At 39.3% G+C, this 19,135-nt stretch overlaps 1 protein-coding gene across 1 annotated transcript in view; it reads left to right on the forward strand.

Moving 5' to 3' along the window:
* LOC121949058 (contactin-associated protein-like 5) overlaps window positions 1-18,865 on the forward strand; it is a 362,843-nt gene extending 343,978 nt beyond the window's left edge. Inside the window, exons 23-24 of the mRNA XM_088082827.1 lie at window positions 3,556-3,624; window positions 13,778-18,865. Of these exons, the coding sequence (XP_087938953.1) occupies window positions 3,556-3,624; window positions 13,778-13,965 (257 nt within the window). The 3' untranslated portion in view covers window positions 13,966-18,865. The remainder of the gene's footprint in view (window positions 1-3,555; window positions 3,625-13,777) is intronic.
* Window positions 18,866-19,135: the final 270 nt, after the last annotated feature.

The following is a 19,135-nucleotide window of genomic DNA, read 5'->3' on the forward strand; positions in this document are numbered from 1 at the left end:
GATGAAAAGCAAAAAACAGGTAAATCAAAATAACAATATCAACATAACATGAAAATTAAAGTTATAAAATTTTACATGCACCACTGTTAAAAGTCAATGCATAGTCCTTAAAAGCGTACCTTTCACATATGCCACAGGACGGCATCAGCTGAGAATGCAGCCGGACAAAATCACAGACAATGTTAATATAGGCCTTCAGAAAGCACCTGCTGCAGCAGCATGATTTAGAACAGGTGGTGTTACTTGAGAATGCAGCCATACAGAACCTGTTGCATCCACATGATATGAGTTGGTACAAGGTACAAGGTAAGTTTACTGTCATTTTTCTTAAACGTAGTTTATGAAGAAATTCAATTTAAAGGTGATCCTAAATACTGCTACATCTTTTGGCATCAAAGGAGAAGTTGAGGCATCTCACAGCCTCAGGAAAGAAGCTGCTCTGTAGCCTGGTGGTTCTGCAGCGGATACTTCTGTATCTTTTTCCAGATGGCAGCAGTGTGAACAGACTATGGCAGGGGTGGCTGCTGCCTTTCAGTGTCCTTTGGGCTCTGTGCAGACACCTTACTTAACCAAGGTCACTGATGCTCTGTAGATGGGAACCAGTGATGTTCTGGGCAGTTTGAATCACCCACTGTAGAGCCTTCCTGTCCTGGGCCATTAGTATGCTTTCTATTGCTCCTCTGTAGAAGTTAACCAGGATATTGCTCTGGAATTTAGCCTTCCTAGTGTCCGGAGAAAGTAGAGCCTTTTCTGTGCTTTTTTAACCTGGGTGGTGATGTAAAATGACCATGATAGGTTCTCAGCAGAGCCCTTGAAGAGACAGTCACGTCATCTCCGTTTACTCCATTGGACCGTTTTTCCACAGCAATGGCGGAACATGAAGCATCTCAATAGTTCCTGGAAGTAGCATTAATTGTGGAGTTGCAGCAGAGAAGACCATTTGTGATGGGCTTTTAAAGGGTAAGATGTCTAAAGAATTATCAGCATATCTTAGCTAAATTAACGTGCATTAAAGCATGATATTGGATTATCTCCTACTAAATTAGTTGATTTACGAAGCAATAACAGATATGCTTACAGAGTAGGCTAACGTTAGTAAACTGTACTACATATACTGTACACATATTGTTAGCTGCTAACAGCCAGTTAATTTAAAATGTCCTGTTATTGAGTAATTTCATCTAACATTCAGGAGTTAAAGGGGAGAAAAGGCTTGTGTGATCTATTTTACAGGTCAGTGTGAGTTACATTTCAGCTTTGTTAAATATAACATGGTGCTTGATAACAGAGTGCTATTTTTGGTACATTAATATTGATTAATATTGATTGATATGGATTAAGAGTGCATATTTGAGACATCTAAACAGGAAAGAAAACAAACATTACTGTAAACAGAAACATAATTTAAGGTTAATGTTTTTAGCATCATGATTCTGTTGATTCCATGTCTTTATTATGTTACAGCTCAGCTGATTTTCCATTGAAAGACCTGAGTGAGATCACAGGGTAAGTCATTTAGACATACTTGGCTTAATGTGGAATTATTCTAAACACTGAAATTGTTACACTACTGTGTTATATTATTAATCATGCTAAACATATATTTAATTACGGTGTTATATATGTTATCTTGTTACTGTATATTGGTAACTTACTATAGGCACGCTGGGTGCTGGAGGAAGGGCTATGGATGGACTGCTATGTGATGGAGGATGCTGCGGATCAGTGCTGAGTGGACCTTTGTGGAACTGAAAACTTATACATCATAAAATGTAAGAAGCTCATGTTGTTTCGAAGCGGGTTAAAAAAACGCAGAAGGCTCTAGTTTAATGCAGCTCATTAACGTATTAATCCAGTAGAGGGCAATATTAAACAGCCTACTGAAGGTTCTCTTGAGTGCAGGTCTGATTACTTCATGCATTCACATGCACCGATTTACACTTTGTATTAAAATCACTCTCTTATATTCACAGTAGTGTGATGACATAGAACAATGAAGTGGCCTAGACCTTTTAAAACAAAGGAAAAAGCTTAGACACAGGGACGGGGAGGCTGACAAAGGATCAAAGTCTGATAAATTATTAAAAAAGGATCAATATTTGTAGGCCTATCATATGAAACACTATAGACAAATGCTGAAGTTAGCACAGCAAAACTTAACACAACTAACAAAATTCCATAACTGAAGCTGGGGAACAAACACACCTCATCTCCCAAAGCGGTTTCCCACCCAGGCCTATAAAGGTATGTCTAACCCTCTCTCCTGTCTTTTTCTTCATCTCTCTTTCAGCAAAAGAGCTACACAGAATTTAATGAAGCCTGGAGACTCCCTGTACGAACACCCTCATCCTGAGTGTCATCTTCCTGTCCTCTGCAAGCCTTTCCCTGTTCCTTATTTTTATTAAACCATACACAAGGCTTCCAAATGGTGTGCTCTTTGTTTGAGGAAAATTCTAATTCTAATGCAGTTTTTGAAAATCATAATCTCACATATTTTTTGTAGTTGTAATCTGTGGTGAGTGTAAAACTACTTCTGCTGGCATTACTCAACAATTTTTTCCTCACCTGAGTGTCAGTGGAGGAAATGTGCATGCGTACCCTCTTTCTTTACTCGACTGGATCATCCCCTGCAGCACAGCAAAGCATGGTGGAGACTATCTGAGAGGACACCACAAAAGAAAGGACACATACCAACAGCTTGATGTGCTATTTATGTTTCTGAGATTACTAGATATGAATTCAATTAATTAATTGTAGTTAGTAAGTCAGTAGAAAGACAAAGATAAATAAAATACACATATTTATATGTCTATAAACTGCTGCTGGGGCTGCTGCTAGTCCATTGGGAGTCCACTGCAAAGCTACAATATGTGACGACTTGGGATGAGAACATGTTGGCTACATTCCACTGGCCTCAGAGTGCATAAGCAGAATGCACAAAACGTGCACAAATCAATTAAAAGCCTTTGGAATAAATAAATAAAAAGGCTACAAGCACATCCAAATTGTCCATAATCCGCTCAGGCTGAAGACAGGACATTGTGAAATAAGGCTGACAGTGCTTATTATTTTCAGGCTGCAGTGGCGTGGAACATTGATTCACTCAGAGCCAGACTTTTTTTCAGAAAAACCCAAAACATACCTGATGGATCATAAGGGGAATTGGCAACACACACAAAATGATAAACATTTTCATAAGAAAAAGGCTTCCGCCTCTGGGAACACTATAGTGCTCAGAGCAATATCTGCAGTTTCATGGTACTGGATGATTAATGTTTCCAGGGTCAGATATATCTGTTACACACCCAAAAGAAAAGCAACAAAAAACAAAAGAAATAAAGGTCCTCCTTTTTTACATTCCTGGTTGCTTTGAAGTGTTGTTTTTTGTGTTTTTCCTACACTGCTTGTTGGATAAACTCATTGATGAATAAAGATGCAAAAACGAAATATTTGTTTCATTCTTAAACTGGCTATTCAAAAGTTCCCCATTGAAAATACCACTGTGCATTTGCTCATTATTCAAAGCTAATTAATTTCTCACCGCTGTTTCCACAGATCATGCTGCAACAGCAAACAGCGAAAAGGAGCACCATGACACCCGAAATGATGTGGCTGTAATAGCAGGTCTGTTGTTTCACTCTCATTCTCATCACTCTCTCCATCTGCCTCCATCTTGATTATTTTTTCTGGTCTGTTACCTTCTTTGTCTCTTTAGCTCAAGCTCACTTAGACTTTCACTTCCTTTGTTTGTTTCCTGATAGTGGTTGCTACATCCGATCATCTATTTCTATCTCTTCTCTGCATCTTCCTCTGTCCACCCACCAGCTGCATCATCTATTTCCTCCCTCACCACATCTAGTCAAGTCAAGTCAAGTCAATTTTATTTATAGAGCCCAATATCACAAAACATGGTTTGTCTCAGACGGCTTTACAGTGTACGACATCCCTCTGCCCTTAGACCCTCACATCACCCAAAGAAAAACTCCCGAAAAAGAACCCCTGTAATGGTGGAAAAAAAAAAAAGGAAGACTCCTCAGGAAGAGCGGCAGAGGATGATGAGGGATCCCTCTTCCAGGACGGCAAGACGTGCAATAGATGTCGTAAATAACAAATGAAATACAATTGTGGCAAAAAGGACAGAGAAAGAGAGAGGGGGAGAGAGGAGGAGAGAGGCACAGCAATAGCAGAAACAGACGCATGTCATATTACAATAATAGGTGAGAAATCATCAAATGCACTCTATGATGATATTGTGGGTGTTGATGAAGAGTATCATGCATATATTGATACGGAGGTGTCCAAAGGCATTATCACGGCATTGGCGCAACCAGGACCAAGACCATGATCAGGGCAAGCGGGGGGTACAGTATCAGTGCAGCCACAGCACGAGCACAACCAAAGGCATGGTCACAGTGCCAGCAAAGATATCATCACGAACAGGCACAGCCAGAGTTGCGGCCAGGATCTGGGAAAGCTAGCAAACAGTTTCATCAGGTTTCATAGATAGATACATTTGCGTATCGTCAACATAACAATGAAAATGTATAGACTGTTTTCTAATAATGTTGCCTAGAGCAAGCATATATAAAATAAAAAGGATTGGTCCAAGCACAGAACCTTGTGGCACTCTGAAGCAGACCGTGGTATGCGCTGAGGATTGATCATTGATGTGAACAAATTGGGAACGATCTGCTAATTGAGATTTAAACCAGGTTAGTGCTGTTCCTTTAAGGCAAATTAAGTTTTCCTGTCTGTGCAGTAAGATTTGATGGTTAATGGTGTCAAAAGCAGCACTGAGATCTGAAAGGATTAAAACAGAGACCAGATCTGAATCAGAAGCAATCAATAAGTCGTTATTCATTTTTACTAGTGTCGTCTCTGTACTATGATGAAGTCTAAAGCCTGACTGAAAGTCCTTGAATAAACTGTTATCTTGGAGAAAGTCACAGAGTTGAAGAGCAACCACTTTCTGAAGGATTTTAGAAATAAAGGAGAGGTTAGATATCAGTCTATAGTTGGCTAAAATCTCAGAATTGATGGTGGGCTTCTTTTGAAGAGGTTTAATGACAGCTACTTTAAACATACATAGACACATTGATTATATCTAATAAAGAATTGTCTAATAAGGGTAAAGCGTCCTTAAGTAGCCTTGTTGGGATGGGGTCTAGTAGGCATGTTGATGGCTTAGATACAGAAATCAGAGTAGAGAGTCGGCAAAGGTCAATGGGGGAAAAACTGTCCAAATCAATTCCAGGCCTTGCTGCCATATCCAAGCTACCTGAGTCTGGGGTCAGGTTAGTTAAGGGCAAGAGATGATGGATTCTATCTCAAATAGTTATGATTTTATTATTAAAGAAACTCATAAAATCGTCACTGCTTAGGGCCGAAGGAATACAAGGCTCTATGGAGCTGTGACTCTGAGTCAGCCTGGCTACAGTGTTGAAAAGAAACCTGGGATTGTTTTTATTTTTCCTTAATCAATGATAAGATAATAAATGATAGTTTGGTCTGACATGGCGAGGAGCCTTCTTATACATTGTAAGACTATCCAGCCAGACTAAACGGGACTCTCTCTGGTTGAACACCAATTACTTTCAAATTTTTTCGATGTTTGTTTCAATTTGTGGATCTAACACTACCATCACAGATCCAGAGGGACGTTTTATCATCATTAACATATCAATCAACAATAGCCCACTGACAATTGGTAATCTTTATGGCCCTAACACCGATGACCCATCTTTCTTTCATAACTTCTTTTCATCCATATCCAACTTCTCTGACTCCCCAATAATAATTGGGGCGACTTTTAATTGTAATAAACCCATCAATAGACAGATCCAACACATCGAGTAATACACGCACCTGGCAATCCACACAAACAATAATCCAGTTCATGAGTGATTTTGGTCTTGGTGACAGTTGGCGCCTACAACACCCAACTGTAAGAGAATTCTCTTTTATTTTCATCAGTTCATCATTCATATTCACGCATCGATTTCTTCCTTACCAGCAATTCAATCATCCCAAATATCTCTGATCATCAAATCCACCCCATCATCATCAGTGACCATGCCCCAGTATCATTCAAATGGAACCCACGAGACCACAAACCAGCCACCAGATGGCGCTTTAACACATCCCTCCTAAAAGATTCTGAATTTAACGACTTCATCAAAAGAGAGTGGGCATCCTTCCTGGAAATAAATGATTCTCCAAAGCCATCACCCACACTTCTATGGGAAACAGGTAAAGCCGTCATCAGAGGTATTATCATTTCATATTCAGCCTATAAGAAAAAGAAAGAAAACAAACAAGAATCTGAACTTCAAGAAAAAATCAAACAGCTAGAATCCATCAATGCAACCAACCCAACAGAAGACAAAAGCGAGAAGAAATTAAAACAATATAAACTAGAAATAAATGAAATCCTGAATAAAAAACTAACTTCATGATCAGCCAGACTCCGACAGGAAAACTTCCACCACAATAACAAATCAAGTAAATATCTGCATAAACCAAATCAAAAGAAATAAGGAAAAATCCACAATCTCCACCATCATGAACTCAGCAGGAAGTCAACAAACTCACCCAATGAAATAAATCAAATATTCAGAGAATTTTATGCCAACCTGTACTCCTCAGATAACAACCCTAAGGAAGAAGACATCAGACCATTTCTCACCAGCCTCAATTTACCCCAACTCTCCCCTGAACAAAAAAACACATTAGACACACCCCTATCAACTGAAGAAATCCAATCTGCCCTCAATAGCATGCCTAACAATAAAGCACCCGGTCCTGATGGCTTCCCTGCTGAGTTCTACAAACACTTCTGGTCCATCTTAGCTCCACTTTTCCATAGAATGTTAACTGAAATACAACAAAACTCCAGACTTCCATCCAACATGAATACAGCATCCATCTCACTCCTTCTCAAACCAAACAAAGACCCCACCCCTGCCTTCAAGTTGCAAGTCCCATCTCACTCCTCCAGCGTCCGACATAAAAATTATCACCAAAGCACTCTCCCACAGATTAGAAAAAAATAATTCCATTCATTATTCACCCGGACCAAACAGGATTTATCAAAGGAAGAAACTCAGCCAATAACACCGCAGACTATTCAATATAATGCACCATTCAACCACACATAACCATAATTCAATCATAGCCACCTTAGATGCAGAAAAAGCCCGACAGAGTTAATTGGTCATTCCTCATCCACACCCTCCACAGTTTTGGCTTTGGGGAATCATTTATTAACTGGATTAGAACACTTTACACCTCACCTACAGCCACAGTTATTACTAACGGGCAAACTTCACAAAGCTTCACTCTTCACAGGGGGACCAGGCAAGGTTGCCCACTCTCTCCCTCTCTGTTCACCATTTTCATTGAACCCCTAGCAGCAGCCATCCGTCAGAACCCCCTCATCACAGGAATCCAAACCCCCAACATGCACCATAAAATCAGCCTGTATGCAGATGATATATTACTTTTTATTGAGAATCCACAAACATCATTACAAGAAGTAATCAGGGTCATCAAATCATTCTCTCTTCTCTCTGACTACTCAATAAACTTGAACAAATCCTCCATACTGCCATTAAGCACCAACAGTCCAGATGTGGCAGCCCTTACAACACCCATCCCCTTCTGCACAAGTCACATCACTTATTTAGGCATCCACATTTCCCCCAGGCTGTCAGATTTGACCAACTTGAATTTCACTCCACTACAAAAAAAAATTCAAGATGATCTCCAACGATGGATGAACCTCCCACTATCCATTCTAGGCAGAATAGCAACAGTCAAAATGACAATCCTCCCCAAAATCAATTATCTCCTTTCAATGATCCCCACTCATCCACCTCTCACCTGGTTTCATTAACTTTCGATTCATCCATCAACAAATTTTACTGGAAAAATAAACCCCCACGAATTAAACTGGCCACTCTTCAAAAATCAAAAAGATTAGGCGGACTCAATGCTCCAAATTTTCAATATTATTCATTAGCAAATCAACTTCAATACATCTACAAATGGACCCACCCCACTCAGTCAGATAGCATTTGGTTAGACATAGAACAAACAGTTAGCAAAGACATCCATTTCTCAGATTTACCATTCCTCAGTCAAACTATCAAAAAACACCCGTTTCCAAAACCCCACAATATCATCAGCTCTGACAGCCTGGTGGAAACTCTACAACATTACTAACTCCACTCTGGCACCTTCACTTTTCACCCCGATCTGGCATAACCCGGACTTCATCAGCAATAAACAATCACTATATTTCAGCACTTGGGTAGACAAGGGGATAACTCACCTCAAACATATCTTCAACAATAACATCCTGGTTCCATTTCCCCTCCTGGTCCAGAAGTTTGGCATCAGAAGCCATCAATTTCTACAATATCTACAGGTTTCATCATCCATCCAATCAACAATGAAAAACAAGAATATAAACTTAGACCTCCCCCCTCAGCCTCTACATTCATTAACATCTCTTCCTCAAAAAACTCTTATCTAAAATATACAGAATTGTTATCACAGGCCGATACATCACCCTCCATACCTTCAGAAAAATGGGAAACTGATCTCTCCATTACTCCTGATGCTGACTTCAGCCCCAAATCTGCCAGAACATTTTTAATCATGACAACAAATGCCAATTTACAACTCATACAATACAAAATCCTCCATAGAACTCATCTGAATGGACACAAAATGCAAAAAATGGGCTTCTCAGCCTCTGGAAACTGTTCACACTGCTCACTAAAATGCACTGACACCTACATTCATGCAACCTGGCACTGCACACCTGTTCACTGCTTCTGGAGAAACATCACAGAAGCTTTATCCCAGATTATGGGCTGCCACATCCCACTTTCCCCTTCCCTCTGTTTATTAGGAGACGTATCCACATTAAAACTTGACAACACACCGTTTACTTCTAGTGGCGCTGACTGCCATGAAAAACTATCCTCATGAACTGGAAGTCTCGGAACTCCATACACATCACACACTGGAAAAACCTGCTCACAGACTACATCTCTTTAGAAAGTACAAACTCCTCTGACAATAATCATAACCCTACCTGGCTATCATTCATCACTTTTTACAATCATAACCTGCCACAAACCAGTCACATCATCTGCCCCAGATCTCTGACACCTTCATTCCATCCTTAGTAATTACCACCGATTCATATATTTATTTATTTTATCTTTCTTCTTCTGCCTGACCCAATAACCACTGGACACATATTTACAAACTGTTATATCTCCTTAGAAAATACAAACTCCTCCGGCCAATAATCATGACACTATCTGGCAAACCATTCATCACTTTCTTACAATCATCACCTACAACAAGCTATTATTACATCAATTACTACAGCCTCTGTAACCTTCACTCCCATTCATGTGATCAATATTTATATATTTGTTTTGTTTATTTATCTATTTATTTATTTATTTGGGGTGGGGGGCGTAATTGATACAACCATCGTTATTACTATAACTATTATGATTAACATGATTAACATTTATTAATATTTATATACTTATATACTTACTTACTATACTTATATATATATATATATTTATTTATTTATACTTACTAATTACTACTCTGGTCCCTGCTGGGTCTCACGCTTGCTGGGCCACGGCCTGTAGTCCCTCTCCACCCCACCCACCCAAAATCCCCGCTCTGGACTGTTTTCAGGTAGCACATCACCTTTTTTAATGCACAATACATTAGTTTAGGTAGAGGAAAGGGGACACAATGTCAGTTCATAACAACCCAGCTCCTCGGTTTTCATGCACCACATACCACTTAAAAGACTAACACATTAAAATAAAATAAAAAAAATAAAAATAAAAAAATTAAATAAATAAATAAATGAAAAACAAAATAAAATAAAATAAATTATTATATATATATATATATATATATATATATATATATATATATATATATATATATATATATATATATATACATATATATATATACATATATATTAATATACAAATAAATAAATAAAATAGATAAATAAATACATTGGATAAATAAAAAAAAATTAAAAAAATTAAAAAAGAAAGAAATAATGGTAAAGACTACATATACATCTAGACATAGGGTAAGGCGTTGTGCCACATACAGTCCGAGGCCTTGGGAGGTTGGGGGGTCCAGGGGTGTTGGGGGCTGCAGGCTGGTCATGTGTGTGGGTGAGTAGGGACATACGACGATCACATCTCATCTCATAAAGACCCCACCCTTTTCCTCCTTCTCTTCCACTCTCATTATTATTATTAGTATTATTATTGTTATTTCTATTATTATTATTATTATTATTATTATTATTATTATTATTATTATTATTATTATTATTAATATCATAATTAATGTAGTAGCTATTAATTATGTTATTTTCTTTTTGTATTTTTTTTTTCTTTCTGTATATTCATCTTCATCTCCATGACTGACGATTATAATATTTATTACTACTATTATATTATATATTACTGTCTTTCTTACTCTCAAATCACACACACACACACACACACACACGCACACGCACACACAAAATCTGTTGCTGTTTGTTGTTCACACCTGTTTTCTGTCTGTCCTGTATTGTCACTGTAATGTCATATTGCACAATAAAAAAAAAAAAAAAAAAAAAAATTTGTGGATCTGGGGTTAAACCATGGGGCTAATTTTCTTTGTTTCATTATTTTCATCTTGAAAGGTGCAACAGCGAGAGCTGATCACAGTGAGCCAGTAGCACTATCAACGAGACAATCAATTTGAGAATGACTTTAGTTGGTAAGAGTCTTCTCAGTCACTGTGAGACATGGTATTAAGGTCAATGCAGAAGGAATCAGTTTCTTAAATTTAGCCACTGCTGAATCAGACAGACATCTAGAACAGGAACTCTTGCTTAGAGGCTTGTAGTCGAGTAATAAAAAATTGAAAGTTATTAAATAATGGTCTGACAGAGCGGGATCCTCAGGAAAGACTAATAAATCTTCAATATCGATGCCGTATGCTCGGACAAGCTCTAGGGTGTGGTTGTTGTGGTGGGTGGGTTAATGTACATACTGACTGAAGCCAATTGAATCCAAAAATGTGGAGAAAGCAGAACTAAGGCTATCACTATTAATATCCATGTGAATGTTAAAATCCCCTACGATAATTACTTTGTCTGATTTAAGCACTAAACTTGATATAAGCTCAGAGAATTCAAATAGAAATTCAGAGTATGGGCCTGATGTAGTACTCCTTCATGTGCGGTAAACTATAACAACTAGAATGGGCTGTAGAGTTTTCCAGGATGGGTGAGAAAGACTAAGAAAAAGGCTTTCAAACGAACTATAGTTTAGCTTAGCTTTAGGGTGAATTGCTAAGCTTGAATCAACAATAGTAGCGACTCCCCCTCCTTGGCCGGTGTCACGTGCAACTTGACTATTTACATGACCAGGAGGAGTGGATTCATTCAGGCTAACGTACTCATCAGGACAAAGCCAGGTCTCAGTGAGGCATAATAAATCAATATGATTATCCAATATCAAATCAGTGACTAAAAGAGCTTTGGTTGATAGGGATCTAATGTTTAAGAGTCCGCATTTAATTCTCCTGTTATGATGCTGTTTGACAGGAGATGTATTAGTTTTTATCAGATTTTTTTTGTACAAGTCCCCTATTATTTATTTTAGATTTAAACAAATGAAGTGGTCAGGGGATAGACACCGTTTTTATAACATTTACATTATGGGTGTGTGACTGTTCTAGAAGCTCAGAGAAGTGTGTAAGACTGCGATTCTGCACCCTGGTCCCAACTGGAATGTCATGGCTTTGGGCCTCTAATAAACTCGGCCAGATTCCTAAAGAGGAGGGAAGCTCCATCCAAAGTGGGATGGACGCCGTCCCTCTGGATAAGACCAGGTTTACCCCAAAAAGAGTACCAATTATTAACGAAGACCACATCATTTGCTGGACACCACCTCGACAACCAGCAGTTCAGTGATGACATGCAGCTAAACATGTCATCACTGGTCACATTGGGGAGGGGTCCAGAGAAAATTACAGTGTCCGACATCGTCTTTGCATACTCACACACCGACTCTATGTTAATTTTAGTGACCTCCGATTGGTGTAACTGGGTGTCATTGCCGCCAACGTGAATAACAATCTTACTGTATTTACACTTAGCCTTAGCCAGCAGCTTTAGATTTGACTCTACGTCGCCCACTCTGGCCCCAGGGATGCATTTGACTATGGCCGCTGGTGTCACTAACTTCACGTTTCGCAAAAGAGAGCTACCAATGACCAGCGTTTGTGTCGCTGAGCGGGGAGTACTTATTTGAAACGTGAGGGGGGGTGGGAGGTGTACCATGGGCTTCGGCTTACTATGCTTCGCTCGGACAGTCACCCAGCCTCCCGGCTGCAAGGGGGTTGCTGGGGGACGGCAAGCAGAGGCTACGTTATGTCAATCTGCACTGGCTACAGGGGGCTTGCTAACTATCGCAGCTAAAGAGGAATTTTCCATGGTGCGGAGCCGCACTTCCACATCTATGAGCCTCCTGTTTGGCAACCTTACCTATGGCACTTCTCCTCTGCACATCCAGCAATCTCAGTCTTGCCTCTCTTATTTTGTCTCCAAACTGACTGAGCTGTTCCTCTGACATATCCATTTCTGAGCCTGTCCATCACTGTCAACTCTGCCACCTCCAGCTCCGCCTCCTGTCTTTTCACCAGTGCCACCATCTTCAAACTATTCAGTATGCAGCTAGTTTCACTAGCATCCTGTAAAGTTTCTCTTCCACCCTTGCGTGTGCCCCTCTGTCGCAAATCACTCCTGACACTCTTCTTCACCCAAACCACACAGCCTCCACCCAAGACACTTGTATTATCATGTATGTATCTTGAAGGCTGGGCTCAGCCTTCCAGATAGGCTGAGGAACTCAGAAATTTGAAGGGAGCTCAGAGTACAGTTGTTAATCCTTTGTATTAAAAGTAGACAGCTGAGGTGGTTTGGAAATCTGATCAGAATATTTCTGGGGCCCCTTCATTTGGAGTTTTTCGAGCACGACTTTTGGAAAACCCAGGGTAGATCCAGAAGGTGCTGGAAGCATCTGGCCTTGGAATGCCTCGGAATCACCCAGGAAGAGCTTGAAAATGTTTCTGGGGTTAGGGACATTTGGTATACATAGCGGAGCTTGCTGCTCCGTGACCGGGCCATTGAAAAGCAGATGAAATGAATGGATGGATGATGGATGGTATTTATATTCCTCTTCCTGGAGGTGAACCAGGACAGGGGGCCTCCTGTTTCTCTGGTAGTCCACCACTAGCTCTTATTTTCTAGTCTTGCTGATATTGTGCTGCGGGCTGCGGGTGATTGCTGTGGCATCTTGTGATGGAGCTTTTTAACAGTCTGTTATACTCCTTGTTGGATTTGTCTATGCATCCAACAATGGAGGAGCCATTGGAAAACATTTGGAGGTTGCAGCAACCAAAGTTGATACAAAAGTCTGAGAAGTAGATTGCTAGGAAGAAATGGCCCCAGTGGATGTGCGATCTCCAACGGCGGTGCCAGTAAAGTTTTTTCGGTGTACCAGTGTTGCTAATCACAGCCTCAGAAAAATGTCCAGAAAAAGCCTATCAAAAATTTTTTTTTGATATTGTATATGGTATAATACCAACACAGAGTATTTGTACTTGTAGCTAGACAGGCACCTGCTAATGTGTGTGTCCTTTCTGTTCCTAGGTGTTGTGACAGTGGTGTTCATCATGGTCTGCATCCTAGGCGTGGTGATCCGCTTCATGTATGGGCGGCAAGTCCAGAGGAGCAACCACAGTATCACCAAGAAGGAGCACCACCACAGCATGGAGATAGACAACAGGACTGAGCTGCATCTCCACAACAGGGACAACATGAAGGAGTATTACATCTGACTACACAAGGGAGTACTACATCTGACTTCAAGAAGGAGTACTATATCGAACCAGGAGTACAAGATTTGACTACATGAAGGTGTACTACATGGGACCACATGAAGGAGTACTAAATCAGACTAGGGATACAAGATCTGACTACACAAAGGAGTATAACATCTGACTACATGAAGGAGTACTACATCAGACTAGAAATACAAGAAATGATTACACAGAGGAGTACTACTAACACAGATCTCGGAGCTCCAGACGTGCATGTTGAGTAGAGAGGAGAAGCTGAGAGAAATGCAGCCACTGTGGTTTTGAACCAGCAAATGAATGAAAGATGAGGGATTTAACACAACTTGCTGCACAACAATGAATGAACATGACCTTTCATACTTTAAATGCTGAATATTTCCACATTTCAGTAGAATATACCTAATAATACCTGGAAATAAAGAGAAGTAGGCCTGGCCTGTAAGATATGTGCACAATCGCTGCTGTCTTTAAGTGTGTTGGTGAATGTTGTGGTGATGACAGGGAAGAGTAACAGGGGGCCAACACTGCCTACTGTATGAGTGCCTAATTTGTCCTCAAGTTTTTCTTTCAACATTACCATTTTTTACAGTGAATGGCACCAAGGGTGTCCTATTCCCATATGCAATATGCTTGTTATCTTTAGCCCACCATAGAATTTAGATGGAAGATGTTAGAAATTGTAATCACCCAGTAACTTAACCTGTCAGCCATTTGAACATAGAGCGATGTGCGCAAATTTTCTTTCACTGACTTGTTTGGCACCGCACTGTTCCAAGTAGTATGGAACTAACACACCTGGAACACTAATTAAAGTACTAAATTAGTTTTAACTCAGAGTTGTACCAATCTCTGGATCACTTGGAACCTTAACATTACCTGTGACCTTATCAATTTTTTGTTTGTTTGTTGTAGGTTTTTTCTTGTAATTTCACACACATATGTTTATATAAACATAAATTGAGTCATGTCATGTGATAACTTCTCCTCTCCTTGTTAATGATTTGTACAACTGTAGTTTTAATAGGGGTACATTGTAAAAATTGATAATTTAATAATGAAAGTGAATATATTCTTATCCATTTGTTGTGACATGGTTACTTAGAGTATGGAACAAAACAGTACACCACATGGCCAACTGGCCAAAAGTATATGGACAGTCATTTTCTTTCCTTACATTCTTTTTTTCTTTTTCTTTTCTTTTTTTTTTTTTTTTTACCAATTCTTTAATTATTAGGTATGTATCATTTACTGAGCAATAATCTATTACAGGGTCCCTATTCAAAATGTCCTCATCACAAATCTTCAGTAGTTTGTATTATGGAGTCCCTTGGAAATTAGGCCTATATCAGTGTATCTAGGGGCTCCAAGGCAAGCCTGAGTCAGTCCTAACTATAAGCTTTATAAAAAAGGAAAACCTTGACTCTGCTCTTACAGAATATCTTAACTTCACTTTTGGCTTGAGTGCCTCCTCCCTGGAGCATGAAAAAAGTCTCAAAACTTAGAGAAGGGGGTTAGACACACCCAGTCACATAACTGTATCAGCCATAGACTGTATGGTATCAGCCAGTCGCAAAATTCAATTTCAATAGCAGGGTTTTTTTTTTTTCAACAATGTGTTTATTAAACTTATTTTGCAAAGCATGTGCGGGAAGGGTTGATACAAAGTATAGCAATAGTAATAGTGCTAAAATACAGGCATTTAAGCCTGACAGAGATATATAAAATAAAATAAATAAATGAATTAAGAAGAAAAATAATAATAATAACAAAGAATAATAAATAGATAAATAAATAAAAATAAGGATAAAAAAATAAAATTAATAATAATAATAATGATTAAATAAAAACGATGGACAAAAGCTCAGGAGGTCTGATCCTTTTCCCAGGCCAGGTCCATAAGACCTGACCTCATCCTATGAGGTACAGTGGTACCCAGGTAGTCAAGAAATGGATCCCAAGTCCAGTAAAATAAAAAGGATTTATCCTTCAATGCTGCTGATTAAGCTTCAAATGGAATAATACTGGTCACAATTTGTAGCCACTGATTGAGAGTGGGAGCTTTATCAGTGATCCATTAGGCCAGGATGCATTTCCGGGCACAGTGCAGCAGAATGTACAAAAGGTCTTTGTTGCAAAAATCGGCAGGTAGTTCATCATCTAGTCCCAACAGGCAAGTCCTTGCGCTTAGATGTATATGACGCTTGAAAATTACATTAAACTGTTGAACAATTATAATCCAAAACTGTTGGACATGAGCAGTTCCACAAACAATGAATAAATGATCCGACAGCAGACTCACATTTAGTACAAAGTTCTGACAGTGTTGGATTCATTCTGTGTCTGGCTTCAGGAGTGATATATATAGTCTATGCAAAATCTTGAATTGCCTCTCCCAGGCAGAGTTAGACACCAGGACCTTGGAGGGGTGGCTGCACAGGGCATCCCAGTTCTCAGGCTCTATTGTACCCAAGTCAGATTCCCACCTGCCTTTTACTTTAGCAGAATTATCTGTATTGAGATTACAGAGACTCTTAGCATCTTAGTGAAAGATGTAAGTTGCATATTATTTACCAATAGGGATTCTATAGGAGAAATAGCCAGTCCTCCAGAGAAATCATTCAAACTGCACAGAATAAAGTTTCAAACTTGTACAAATTTAATGAAATCCCCATTGGTAACACCATATTTGCTTTCCACTTGTTGAAATGTGGGGATTGAGCCCCCCTGAATCATGTCACCAACAACTTTAATGCCCTTGTGCTTCCAGTCAGCCAGGTCAGCCTGCAGGCCAGGTTGAAAGTCAGGGTTCTCGTGAATAGGAGTTAACAAAGAGAAGCAGTTACTGTACCCTTCCAATTTCCTGACTCTACGCCAAATGTTTAGCATATTCTCTAAAAGCACATTGTTTTTTATTAGTGTTGCAACTCTGCCAGGAGATATATATAACAAATTCTGCAAGGGGATCCTACCCAAGGAAGCTGACTCGCAACTGAGCCAGACAGAATCATGGTCACCTATGAACCATTCCAAATGAAACTTGAACCGTGCAGCCTACAGGTAAAATAAAAATAAAGGTGCTGCTAAGCCACCCTTTTTAAACGGTAGACAGAGAAAACTATCTCAACCTGGGTCTCTATTTACGCCAGATAAACGATATAATAGCACTATTTAATTTTGTAAAAACTTTCTTTGACAATATAAGTGGCAAAGTGGAAGGAATATACGAGACACGGGAGGATGTTCATTTTGATCAGATGAATACCACCTAGGGACAGGGGCAGGTCACACCACCTATCAAGGTCCTGTTTTATAGTTAGTAAGAGAGGGGCGATATTTAATTTATATAGATCCTTTAAACATGATGAGACTTCCACACCTAGGTAAAGGAATCCTGCTGGAGACCAGCGAAATGGTTGTGAGGTGTTTGGGTCTAATGTTTGTGAGCAACAGAGAGGCATGGCTTCACTTTTAGAAAAAAATATTTTATAACTAGAGAAAGAGCCATAATTATTAATTAGTTCTGTCAATTTAGGGATGGAATGTGCAGGGGAGCTGAAAAAAATCAAAACGCATACAACTAAATTTTATGCTCATGATTATTATTAAGAATTATTAAGAAAATTCCTCTAATACTAGTATCTTGTCTAATGGTGGTGGCTAAAGGCTCCATGCCTAGTGCAAATAACAATGGGCTCAAGGGGCAGCCCTGCCTATTACCTCATTCAATCTTAAAATTACTAGACCTGAGCCCGTTTGTGATTACAGCTGAGAGGGGTGATGTGTACAAGATCCGAATCCATTTAATAAAAACCTCTGCCCAGCCAAATGTTTGGAGTGTGAAAAATAGGTAGGGCCATTCCAGCCCATCAAACGCTTTCTCTGCGTCGATAGAAATAACCACAGCATCTGCACTGTACAGGGAGGAATGCTGAATAATGTTAAGCAGGCGTCTCTTCCACGTATGAAGCCAGTCTGGTCATTAGCAATGACAGTGGGGAGAACATTTTCCAAACGTATGGCCAGAATCTTTGCAAGAAGCTTTAAACCAAAATTTAAAACCAATATTGGCCTATATGAAGAGCACTCTTCAGATGGTTTCCCCTTTTTTAGTACCAGGGAGATATTAGCCTCCATAAGAGATGGAGGGAGAGCCTCAGCTGCAAATGAGGACTGCAGCATTTCAAGTAAAGGAATGGCTAGAATGATGTTAAACGTTTTTGTAAAATTCTGCACTGAATCCATCAGGGCCTGGGGCTTTGTTGTTGGGAAGTAGCTGGATACAATTCTTAATTTCACTCAGGGTTATTGGTATGCACAAATCGTCCCTCCGTTCATCTGCAATTTTTGGTAAATCCACCTTTGCAAAAAAATCAATCATTGAGCTGTGAAGAATATAACTGCTTATAAAATGTTTCAAAAGTGTCGTTGATTACCTAATTATCATAGTTATGTATGCCAGTTGAATCTCTCATATATGAGATATTTTGCGCCAGCGCCCTATTTCGAAGAAGATTGGCCAGATACCGATTAGGTTTATTAGCAAACTCGTACATCCTTTGCCTCATGAAAAATGTGGATTTTTCAGCCTTCTTTGTTAGTAAACTCTCTAATGCCACCTTAACCACTTGTGTGTCATTTCTTAGTTCTGCTGATGGAGATAAGTTGTATTTAGTCTGAAGTTTGTGCAGTTCCAGCTCGAGTTTCCTTTGCTCTATTCTACTATTCTTTTTAAGCATAGCACTGTAAGATATCATCAGACCTCGAACATAAGCTTTCATGGTATCCCACAGCAGACCAGCAGAAACATCAGGAGTCTTATTCTCTTTAAAAAAAATAGTCCAATTGTACTTTTAGAAATTTCTCAAAATAGGGGTCATGGTTCAGAAACGCACTGTATCTCCAAGGTCGGCTTTGACCAAGAGGATTAAAGTTATTTAAGGTTATATAGATGGGTGCATGATATGAAATAATAATGTCTCCAATAGAGCAGCTCTTAACATTGCTTAGAGAGATTTTAGGGGTGAGAAAAAGTCAATTCTACTGCATGTTTTGTGTACACCCGAATAAAATGTAAATTCTTTATCATTAGAATGGAAAACACGCCAGGTATCCACCAGATTATGTTCACCACAGGTATCTAATATGGCCC

The sequence above is a fragment of the Plectropomus leopardus genome, chromosome 10, assembly GCF_026936395.1.
Source record: "Plectropomus leopardus strain MGB_pleo_1.0 chromosome 10, ASM2693639v1, whole genome shotgun sequence".
Lineage (NCBI taxonomy): Eukaryota > Metazoa > Chordata > Actinopteri > Perciformes > Serranidae > Plectropomus > Plectropomus leopardus.